We start from the raw sequence: 12,451 nt of genomic DNA, 5'->3' as shown, positions 1-12,451 counted from the left end.
GGATGTGTCCTGTTTTTGTAGAGTATGAAGATTGTCAAACTGGCATTGGCTTATCTTTTTGGTGTGTTTTGGGACATTTTGTTTCCCAATGGTCTCATTCTGAGCAATTTGCCTTTGAAAAATAGCCGCCAATATTGCCAGTAAACTATTTGAACCTATTAACTATAGTGCAAGCCAAATGTGAATTCCCTGCTGCTGTAACAGAGCATTTTGTTTTCCTTCTCTGTGTTTTTAGCACAATCCTCACTAGAAATTCTGCTTTGTTTTATCGTCCAGCAGCTATTGGGCGGTTAATTCAACCACTTGGCTAAGATCCTGTACTCAGTCGTGAATGCGGTCTATTTGTCAAAGACTGATGGGGGCGTGATTAATTAGACATGTACTTTCACATGCACACACTCACACACACTACTTACAATCCCTCCACTGTAGGCATGAGGTTTTGGGTACATTTCATTCGGGACACTGAGAAAGAACGTCTGTCACTGTGCTGGCATGACTGGGTGACTCTAATAGTGACACCCTCCACCGCCCCTTTTGAGAGTGTTTCTCTTCAGTGCCTCCATCTGTGCCTTTCCTTTTTTTAATCCCTGCAGTATTGTTGCTGTACATGGTTAAGGTTGTGGCCCTCCAGTTTTACTCTGGACATTAGTCATACATGGAGAGGAGGGGCATTTTTTCCCAAAACAAACTCTCAAGAGACTTTGTTTTGGGCAATGGCTTATTATATAATCAAGAAACATTTTCATATCTATCTGTTTGGTTTTTAGCCAAGATTCTTCTTTTTTTTCCTCTGGCCGGAGCACAGCATGGCAGCCCACCCAGTATCTTTGTCCAACTGTGCAGGAGTAATAACTTGATAAAAGGCCAGCTTGACTGGAAACAGAGAGAAATCATTTGGAAGCCTACACTCTGCTTCTGAATATGAGGATAAAAAAGATCACTTGCCCTAATGCTAGTCACGTGGTGAGTGTATTACCGGGGTCATAACGGGAACTTGTGCAACGCACCATAAGCGATAGAAGATGGATTTTGGAGTCAGACAGAATTGGGCTGGGTGCTGGGGCAGCGGGAGGTCGGTTTGTTTGTGTTCTTTTGGGTGGACGGTAGTGTTGAGCTTGCTGTTCTGATCTCCTGTCACACAGAGCAGAGGACCAGCTCAGGCATGCTGGTTTTATTTGCTCACGTCAAACACGCTGCCCTTAATCCTCTCGTGGTTTTGTTTCTGCCGGTGCAGCATATGGGCCCTGGAGGCTGACGCGCTACAATTTACAAACACACAGAGGGCATTTAGGCCTGGTACTTCCAGAATTAGAATTCTACCACGAGGAATTCTATGTAATGACAACAAAACTGTCGGTGCGTCCACAGCATACAAGCTCTCTGTGACCACGCACAGCCCCCCCCAACGTGCAAGTCTAAAGGCCATTTTCTGTGTCTAATCAACGGAATACCCCCGCAGACCCCGCTGCGTCTATGCCGGACCGTACACCGTAGCCTGACGTGCACCTCTCAAAAAATGTCTGTCTTTTGCTCTTTTCAAAATCCTTTTTCTTTTTGAAAGACTCCTGTTCCTGAAATTTGGGTTTTGAATACGTGTGGTCCGCCGCGTTTCCTTCTTCAAACTTGCCGGGGCCGGGGAGCAATGATCCCTATTAAATTAGCAGCACCTGTGAGTTTATCATGTGACACAAAAGACGGAGCAGTATATCCTGTATGTCATATCCGGCGAACGTATTTCAAGATGGCGCATGGATATGGAGAGTCTACCCCAGTTCATGCAAATGGAAATGTAAAAGTGTTCATGCCGATAGGAATACTTGGAATTGATGGTGGAGGTACATTTTCATGAAAAAGGACAAGTTTGTGAACAAGCAACACCGATTTTGATAATGAAAAACTAAACACGTTACACACTGGACCTTTAATGCTTTAGGGTGCAGAACGGCACCCCAGAAGTTTTAATTTTATTCAAATAATGTTTTTTTATATTCAAGCTTTCTCACCAGAATTATTCTGTTCATCATTAATGTCAAATAAACATGTTCAATGCATTTCTGACAAAAAAAATCTTAACTCAAGAAATTGTCTCAAGCTTTTAATCACAACTTGCGTTTTCCTCAGTGGTATTTAATAAAGCATTATATAAATAACTGATAACTGATGATATACTCCAATGAGGAGGACTGTGCGTTGTGGTTAGGTGCTGGAAAAACTAGTAAGTGGATTTAGGATTTCCAAGGTTTATTTTATGCAAATTTCTAATTTTATGTTTTTTTTTAAACTCTTTAACTGCTAAAGAACAAGGAATGCAAACACTAAAAGTACTCTACACACACTGTTTTTTAGTAACCTATTGTCTCCGACCAATCAGTATTACCTCAGCTCGCTAGGAACCTCGACTGAGGTAGTACTACAAAAAGTACCTGTTAACAGGTACCAGGGAGTTTTTTCGTAATGGAAAATCAAATAAGGCAAGTAGAGTAATATCCATGCAATAGAAAAACGCCATTATTGGACATTAGAACCACATGAACATTTTAAAGTATTCAGTTTACCCAGCTATGTGTTTAGAGTATTAACAGGTACAGGTGGAGGAACAACCTTTACGGCTTTAATGGCTCCTGTTTCCTCTCAGAAATGCCATACTTTGGGAGTGTTGAATTAAGAAGTACAGAGCACTCCAGGTGTGTTTTAACATGCGTTGGATCCGTTAACTGTGGGATCATATTTCTTATAGACAGAGTTACACCTGTGTGAAAATAGTGGTATGTCCTTGCACCCTCTATTTCTTAACATTCACATTCTTTTGTCTGTTCAAAATGTTTCTTCCATTTATCATACAGGGTTAGCCTTAGAACTTTGGGGCTAGACATGATGGTAAACAGGAAGAACGGGTTCCTTCTGTTCCTTCAGGCACTAATAAGGTAGTACGGAAGAACAAAGGATGGAAGAATTACTGCATAGTGTTGGCGTCAGCAACAGGTCGGCACATTATTGTAGATAATTAGATGTTATTTACATTTTTAGAGCTTCTGATTCACTATTGATATACGTTATAATGTGAAGCAAGGCCGATTTTGTATGCTACATGAAGAATGTATTTCTTCATCTACTATCTGTGCGGTAGGGTTGGGCGGTAATACGGTACACCGCGGGGTCTTAAAAATAGTATCAGTTTCAATACCGCCATTTAAAAAATGCAATGCGCTTATGTAGGAGAACAGGATTTAATCTTAAATATGATTTATTTAATGTCTTAAAATGGTTGTGTGTGGTTTTCATCACGAGGCAGTGTGAGTGTGAGAGAGAGAGAGAGAGAGAGAGAGAAAGAGAACGATGGCAAGTCGCGCACTGAGGGACCTGGTCTTGAAGAACACGACTTCTGCAGTTTGGCAGCATTTCGGGTTCCTCCCTAATGGGAAGGGAGAGGTGTTTCAGTATCAGTGTTTGGTATTCAGTTTCTGAACAGTGTAGGCACAAGCCAAAAGATTGGTGACGCCGTCTGAGCCTCAAGTCATAATTTTTAATTAGTCATGGTAATACCGTACACCACAGTAAAATAGGGAGGAGGTTTGACAGTATCAAAATTTGGATACCGCCCAACTCTACTGTGCAGTGACTTAACCCTTGTATGGTATTCGGGTCAAATTGACCCATTTCAAATCTTTACAAGAAGAAGAAGTACATTTTTTCTACCTTAAAATCAATGGCCTTACCTTATTTCCTGTGATAAACATGTATTCCTGACTCAATTCAGAAAATTATTCTAGATATGACCACTTGTGTTTTTTCCATAGTGGATATTTAACATGAATTATAACCTTGTGTTCCTGTAGAGACTGATTGCATTCCCTAAACATATATGTTATCTCAACTGTTTGAAATTGAGATAAAGACAATATTAGTTAAAAGATTATGAAGTAAATTTCAGAATTGTTTTTAAAACCCCATATAAGTCGCAGGTCAGTTTGACCCAAGGGATACGATAGGGTCCCGAAAGTGAAGACAATACAAGGGTTAAGGACTAGATGTTGGACTGGAGGAAACTTTGAGGCGCCTGGAAAAAGACAGTGAAGTGAAATGGAGGCTTTGCTAATAAGCTCAAACCAAGGCTAAAGCAACATGAGGTATTTTTGCTAGTTAAAGTTTTTTTATTTATTATATTTACACATAATTTTTTTTCTTAGACACAGACAATGGGACTTGTAGAATAACTGTAAATCAGATATAAATAAATGAATAGATAATATTATTATAATATAACATCTTTACCAAATGTATGATCCACTGTGTGTACCACTGATGCTACTGACTGACAGGCTGTGTTCATGTTGTTTCACTGACCCTGTCAGCCTCCTCTCCCCCCGTGGGAATCCAGTGTTTGGGCTGGAGGTTCCAGACCTCACAAAGTAGCTGCAAATGAAGTTTGCCGACCTTCTTTTGTCAGTTAAGAACTTTCCATTCTTATGCAGCTCCATTGATTAATTGATTAGCAATGTCATAGATAGTGTTTGCTGGCTCATATATTCATTTGCATATCAATGTTGCTGACAATAGGACTGAACAATGGAGCAGATTCAAGGTCCAAGCAGAGGTTTTCTTCCTACTCAGATACAGACTATATGCAAAACATGGATAACTGAGGACTTAAAGCTAGACTAAGCAAGAGTGTTTTTGTAGAAATAGTGTTTTAAACCAAATAGTAAACACTAATGTGTTTGCTTCTCTGCAAATGCTGGAATTGGAAATGGACTTCATCTGAAGTGATTATTTTGGTATTGGTAACATTTTTGGTTAACCATAGGCTCACCATTTCTTTTTACTATATGCTTTCCTAGTAGGAAAAGTATATCTTCATTAAATTCCCCTTTTTACATTTAATAAATATCTGACAGACAATTCGAACATGGAGGCTTCCACCTTGTGAATAAATGATTGACTCTCTTTTAAAAAATGTAAACGCAGTCAGAAATAAAACCAGAAACTATTGCAGTCAGTGTGTCTGTTGCTTTAACTTGACAGTAGTCAAGCTGTGATTGGATAAGCAGCCAAAGCCTCTTTTCTCTGTTCATCGGGTGGAAGGAGAGAAAGTGGCATGGGATAGCTGAGGACTGTATGGCGCCTGTGATCCACGGGATTACAAGAGTGAGACTGAACGCTGATGAGCATGGAGGTTGTTATGATGTCATTCTGCACGCATCAGAGTCTGCCAGCGACATAAGATGCCCTTAATCATTCATGGCCCTGTCACCACTTGTCTCAGTTTGAGCTGCGGAGTCATGTGGCACTTTGAGTCCTCGGTTTCATAACAACTTTGTCACCGACTGGCACGGTGGCTGAGGAAATAATTCTCAACCAAACCAAACAAGATAATACTTATTACGTCCTTAGGCATATTTAGTGCTCTAACACTAGCATGTTCAGCCGTACGTGTGTTTTTGTGTGGGTATTAGTTGCTGTGTCCTGGTAATATAGAACGAGTAATAACTGTTTTGCTACATGAGCCTGTTAAAAGAGAGCGGCAATGGAATTTTGCCCCCAGCTGAATTGAGAGTTGCGTGGTATGGGCCATACAGGCCAGACTGGAATCCCTGGTCACCCTCCCTGTTTTCTGTCTAGGCACTGAAGCAAAATAACTTTTTTACTTTCATTTATTTTTGAACAAGTTATATATTATTCTCTCTGTTCACAAAATCAAAAAGACTTCAGCAACAAATAATTGAGAACATTAATTCCAACTTATCCACTTCAGCACTCTCAAGAAAAATACTAAATAGAGGATACATACACACAAGTAAAATAGTGGAATGGTCCACTCAGTCCTTCCTGTACAAAGGTCTAAAAGGAGGGCGGATAAAAGCAGTAATAATATCATGAAGGGGAAAAGGTCCAAAAGGTTGAGATTATAGATTGTCACATGAAGATTGAAAACCATACAAACAAAAATCATCAAACCACTCTGCCTGAAAGTTCCCTCTACAATTGAGTAAATTGTAATGGTATTTCTTTCTAGTGGTAATAATTAGTAATAGTGATAATTAGGCTCAACTATCAATGAATGGTCTAAACATGGTAGGAGATTTTCCTTCCATGATAACAGAATAAATTTCTTTGCATAGCATTTGTGCATTATCTAGACAATTAAAAACAGGTATGTTATTGACAATGGGCTAAAGTAAAACGCCTAACATTGACTTGTAGAAAGTATTGATCGACTTTCTAAAACAATAGAAAAAAGATTTACGAATGTTTTCTCCTCCATATTTGAAAGAACAGTTAAAGTTCTATAAGTATGCCGAACACTAAAGCACTTTTTTAGACTTTTAAAATGGTCTCTGGACAGTTATTTTGAAGCAGTAGATTGCACATAACTGCCATTCTTCATGGTTTATCTTTTAAAAAGTACTGAGGCTAGAACTGAATATGACAGGACTGCCTGCAGGCAGTAGTTTATCTTTTGTCATGCCCACAATAATGTGGTCCTGATGATCCTGGAGAGGGGGTTAAACTATTCCTCATCAAACACCAAGAGGCCCCAATAGACATTAAATGGGCCATTTCCTAGAATTAACTTAGGTGTGGGGTTTGCACCTTTTGATATTTGAGCACCCACTGACATAATTTATGCTGAGTTTGAATGTCTTGGAGTGACAAGGCACATCAAAGGCATTCTCCTTCAGCTATAGCACCGTGGTGATTGTCTCATTGCCCTGCATGTGGCCACCAGGAAAGGTTAATCCATCCATCTGAATGAGCTGATCGCGCCATGTAGGGGACAAAATCTCTCTTGCTGTCTCCGGCAGGCTAAGAGACAGGAAGCTTGCTTTGTAGCCAGTGCTCTGCTGTTGTTGCCATAGAGAAATCCAAAACCATGGGCAGCTGGGAGCAACATATTAGTTGTCTTGAGTGGTCAGTCACACATTCAGCAGCCTTTTGTACAGCAGATACTAATTGTTATGCATATTATAGGGTTTAGCTAATACTGCATTATTCTAACCACTAAGAGTTTGCTCAGAAGGATGTTGTGGGCATTTGTTTGCTCTACACTATAATCTTATAAAAATTGGAATCCAGCTCTTGCAATAGCTTTCTTAACAGTAATCCAATTCCAGTGGTCACATATTTAGGGTGTGAACTTGAACTCAAATGTCTTTTACAATAGAATTTGAAAATAAGCTTTTCAAGTACTATTGTTAATGCATTTGCTCTTTGTTAGGCCTTCTTTTTTGTTGTGGTGACAGTGCATCTCTGTCATTAACAACACGAGAACTACAGAAGAAATCTTGAATGAAGTTGTTGAATATAGAGGATAAAACCTTTGACAGTGGATAGAGTGCAGTTCTCTTTAGGGACGATCTCTCTTTTCAAAAAGTACAAGCGCAACCAAAAAAACAGCGCTAGCTTTTATGATCTCTCAAACCCCCCACCCCCCCTCTGTTCCCTCCAGTGTTACAGTTGCCTTTCCAATTGAATGGGTTCTTGTCAGAGATGCAAATGTTTTCATGGGTGACGTTCCTTTGGAATATTGTTGAGTGAAGCCCCCATTCATTCACCGTGGGGATACGCATGCAGGCCTAGCGCGTGGGCTTGAACTCCAGTTTGAAAACACTGAGAATGATGGGATTGCTGTCTGGCTAAAACAATTGAAACCCTTGTTAATGTTAGTAACACATGGAGCTAGTGGACTGTAGCTAGCACACAAGTGGGTGTTTAAACCTCTTCACCACTCCATTCTGTTTTAAGATCATGTTTCAAGGCTTGGGTCACTGGTGACTTGAGGATAGTTTGGTCTATGAAATGAGCCGTGTTATCTGCTCATTGAGTCAAAGATCATCAGTGCAAAGAAACAATCAAGGCTGCATTTAATCAAGAGCAACATGCTGTCCTTACATACAAAATAAATGTTGATTTGGCCATCGCAGAGTCAAGCGAATATAAAATGAATCAGGTGCTCACATGTCACCTTCAAGGCTAAAGAGACCAAGGCTAAAACTTAGAGAAAAACACAAACACAGTGTTTTTTTGTTACTTCTTCCTACCATGGTCTAAAATCATCTGGCCAAAGGACTACGGTTGAAAATTAGCCGAGTGGCTAACACTGGTACATTTACAGAAATGTTGATTAATGTTTGTTGTACTTTATAAATAAAATTATAAATACAAAGAGCTAGTCTTTTAATTTTATTTCTTGATGATAGGAAGGTTAGAACAAAATGTATCAGATCTGGACTTTCTGAGCTGCGCTGTAAGTCGATCCATGCCGAGGAAACTTTTTTTCATTCCTTTTTATTCCTGCCAGCTTGAACTGCTCCGGCTCCCAGTATCCTGTGTCTTGCTGGTTATGTAACAGTCAGGGGCCTTAATGGGAACTAAAGCACAACAACAAAAAGCGGACACTGCAGCCACTTGAAAAACTGAATGTGACAGCAGCCTATTAGAGTTTTTGGAAGAGCTAAAAAATGTTTTACTGGGGGTGTTAAAACTGGTTTGAAGCAAGGTAATGGTGCTGTGAACTTTGTACCAGAGAGGTTTTTTTACTCACCATTACATAATACCCTCAAAGACTGCATATACAAGTGTTTGCTAGTTTGAAACCACTCAAGTGATGCTTCATTTTAAAGCTCTGTCCTGGTCTGCATTAAGTATGGAAACCTTTGTTGCCAGAGCGTGTTATGTGATAGTGGGTGATGGGAAATGAATAGCCTAGGCATAGCTCTTTAGAGAAGCAAAGTGGTATGTTCAGCAGAATAAAAGGATGTGTGTTACTAATTGCATGTGTCCACATTGCCTGCCAAAGACAAACATACTGATATGGTTTTAATGCTGTCTATTCTTCTTCATAGGCTGATCCAACGGTAAGATGAAACCTGAGCTAGAGGACCAGAATGGCTGCACACATTAAACACCTGGAATTATACTTTCTTTGACAACATCTTATACAATTGCCAAGTAATTCTGGAAGGAACTCTCCTGAACTCCTACAGAACCAAGTTTTATTTCTCTCAGTGGATTATAAGTAACAGACTGCCATCATGCCTATTCTCAAGCAGCTGGTGAACAACTCCAACCAGTCAAAGCGGCGCTCTCGGGCTGACCTGACTGCAGAGATGATCAGCGCTCCATTGGGGGACTTCCGCCACACAATGCACGTTGGCAGGGGAGGGGATGCCTTTGGGGACACTTCATTTCTTAGCACTCGATCAGGGGAACCGCCCAGGGAGCCGGAGACAAAGCAGAGCTCCCCGGGCCCCAAACCAGGGCTGTTGTCCCGCACCTTCAGAAACAGCAAGCGCTCTCAGTCAGTAAACCGGGGGGACAAGTATGACTACAATATGATGGCGCCTTCTGGTGGCTCATCCACTTATGTGAAAAACGCCATATCCCTGCCTTACCTAAACGATGAGGACATTAACAGAGGCAAACAACTGCCGAAGAGCGCATCCTCAAGCCCGATGAAGAGGCTGTCGGAGATCGAAAGCAAGCCGGTAAATGGAGCGGCAGCGATGGCGACAATGGATGCAGAGTTCGAAGAGCGTAATTTCGGAGAACTTACAGATTTGCCTCCATCCATGCCTAAGGGAGGTGGAATGAAGCACGCAGAGTCTATGATGTCCTTTCACATTGACTTGGGACCCTCCATGCTCGGGGATATCCTGAGCGTGATGGAAAAGAAGGGCTGGGAGGAGGACGACCTCGGCTACGAAGAGGGCAAGGGCAGCGAGGGCCGTGCGTCACCCTCCCTCATTCCCCACATAGATGATGATGAAGTGGAGGTGCAGGCCCCTGCAAGGCCACCTCGCAGCATGTACCAGCAAAAGCCCATGGTGGATCCCTACACCCCGGAGCTACACACCAGGAACAACCACCATGACCTGGATAGCTGCTCTGTCTCCAGCTCCGGCTCAGTCACTGAGGAGAAACCTCGGTACCACGTCCACGACGGCGACACGGACAGTGCAAAGTACAGTTCACCACGTGGGGAGGAAGACAGAGATTTCACCTTCATGGATGACGATGACGATGATGAGATTCGATTGTAGACTATACTGGCAAAAGCTATCAACGCCATGAACAGTCCTGAAGGACACTAATGAAGAAGACCAAGCTGGAAAAGGCAGGTGAAGGATTAGAGGCAGGGCCACATCTGCTTTAAACTTCTTGTAGATCAATCTAATCTCTGCACACTTTGTTCAACATCATAAATTAAACCAATTAAGCCTTATTCAGTGTGCTGTAGCAAGGCGATATGAGCTGAGTGCATGCCAGACTGTTTACAGACTGGCTCACAGACTGGGTTCATTGATCGTGCAGAAATCTGCAACATCAAACTCTGAGCTCATTAGATATTGGGGAGTTTTCCATTTTTTTATATAAGACTGGCTACAAATCTGTAAGCCTAAGACACTCCTTTTAAAAAGTAAAGGTTGAGGGTTTGAGAACTGTAACCCAAGCTGTCACATGAATATCACATTTGGTGTGTGACATGTGGAGGATATGCAAGCTCACAAACCAGAATTTGATGTGTACTATGGATTCTGAACAAGGAAGAGGGAAAGGACAAGAAGTGAAACTCAGATAGATTTGTAGCTGAACTTTGTGGGAGTGATCATGGACCTTACTTTGCCAATGACAGTATCTTGGCATAGTCATTAAATAGATAAGTAGTTATTACTCTTGTTCACATCAAGGGGTCATTTAAGGGGTGATTTCTGTTATTTTCTACTTTATTTTTGGAAGTTGGTCTACAGTAGCCCATTTTATTTGAGTTTGATAGTTTATCATTTTGCCACTGTCTCTCTTTTGGCTCTTAAGTTCTTAATTCTTTAAATCCACAGAAAGCTGTGGTATTTGTTAATTAGTTTTCATAAGGGATGAATTGTAGTTAATGTACACTGCTAGGTCTTAAGTTTAGAGTTATGTAAGTTTAGTTTTGGGAGCTTTCTGATAGGTTGGATTTCTTAAAATAAAAACGTCTTAATGGTACTACAAAGTGAGCCGGCTTCTCACCATTTAAGTTGCTTGGCTGCATGGCACTTAATTATTGGACTCACGCAGACTGCTATTCCTGTCATGGTAAGGCTGTATTAGAAACAATGACTTCAGTTTTACACGGAAATCACCTGCTGCTAGTAGTGAATTTGCACCAAAACAAGTGAATTGTCAAAAAAAGAAGGCCTTTTGAATGTGTTCTGTGTCCTGTACTTTTCAGACAACAGGACAGAAGTGGTGATTGTGGCTAAAAGTGTGTATTTCTATTTTCTCATTCTACATCATTACTGAGGTTGATTAGTAGGTCAACAGAGAGGCATAACACAGTTTTAAAGGGAGTTAATTAAGTAGAAAAATGGTTACATCAAAATTAATAGTTATAGCTCTATCCAACACACATGCCCTCCCTCTAGAATGTGTTCCGTCTGGTCTCTAAGGGCAGAGAAAGGATGTAAAAACATGGACAAAGTGTTATTAGAGCACAGCGACTTAATAGATGGGCGTCGGTGTGTCTCGGGGTAGTGACAGTGGCAGATATTGTCTGAACTGACCCCACAAGTGATACTATTCACCTCCTCTACACAACCCAAATCACACAGTAGTAACGGATGATTAGATCAACCCATCATCTGGCCTTTCCCTGTCTACTCATTACATGTGCTGGATTATTGGCCCCCAACCAGCTGGAACTGCTCCAGAAACAGCAGGATAAGGAACAGACAGGTGTTTCTCTTTCTTGTGTTTTAGTTGTTTTTTTTACAATGCAAGCTCACTCTGTAGGCTCCTCCAGGTTTGTTTCAGCTCTAAAGAAGGCAGAAAGAGCTGTACCCTTTATTCCGGTATGCATGATTAATGTCTGACCTTTTTTATTATTATTTTGTGTTAGAAAACTAATTGCCAGGTTTGACAAATGAGAGCTTCGAATCTCCTGTTGTGGCGTTGATGCAGGGGTGTCTACATAGAATCAGGATGCTGTGCCATTCTGCCTCGGGTTATTGTAATGTTTTTGGAAACATGTCTACATGAACAGGTTGCAAGAAGTTCTGAAATTGCAAAAAGCGATCTGGAGCAAATTGCCAAGTATGCTCTAACCATTTTTATTGGCTAACCTTAGCAGCGTGTCTGATTTTGTTTCTTTTTTACTTATGTTTAGATATGTAGTATGATTTGAGTCAGAGCTCTTTCATATTTTTTTGTAAATGGGCCAAATTTGAAGATGTCTTTTACTTCTGTTGATCCATTGTAAAACATGTGGTTTGTAGATCGTTTGGGCAGCTGCAATTCTTTATGTTCATCACCAAGAAATGGACACTTTAAAAAAAAAAAAAACACTCCTTATCTGCCATTTTAATCAAGTAATGTAAATATAATTTGTGCCATCTATAATTTCAGTAAATCTTTGTTACTTTCAGCAGTGTGACTATGTGGTAGTGGCGTGGGAACCAGAAGAATGTTAGCG

At 40.8% G+C, this 12,451-nt stretch overlaps 1 protein-coding gene across 1 annotated transcript in view; it reads left to right on the top strand.

Moving 5' to 3' along the window:
- cdc42ep4b (CDC42 effector protein (Rho GTPase binding) 4b) overlaps window positions 1-12,044 on the top strand; it is a 19,957-nt gene extending 7,913 nt beyond the window's left edge. Inside the window, exon 2 of the mRNA XM_032502241.1 lies at window positions 8,847-12,044. Within this exon, the coding sequence (XP_032358132.1) occupies window positions 9,036-10,043 (1,008 nt within the window). The 5' untranslated portion in view covers window positions 8,847-9,035 and the 3' untranslated portion in view covers window positions 10,044-12,044. The remainder of the gene's footprint in view (window positions 1-8,846) is intronic.
- Window positions 12,045-12,451: the final 407 nt, after the last annotated feature.

Source organism: Etheostoma spectabile, chromosome 21 (genome assembly GCF_008692095.1).
Source record: "Etheostoma spectabile isolate EspeVRDwgs_2016 chromosome 21, UIUC_Espe_1.0, whole genome shotgun sequence".
Lineage (NCBI taxonomy): Eukaryota > Metazoa > Chordata > Actinopteri > Perciformes > Percidae > Etheostoma > Etheostoma spectabile.
The sequence above is the reverse complement of the archived record's forward strand: the minus strand, read 5'-3'. Positions and strand labels throughout refer to the sequence as shown.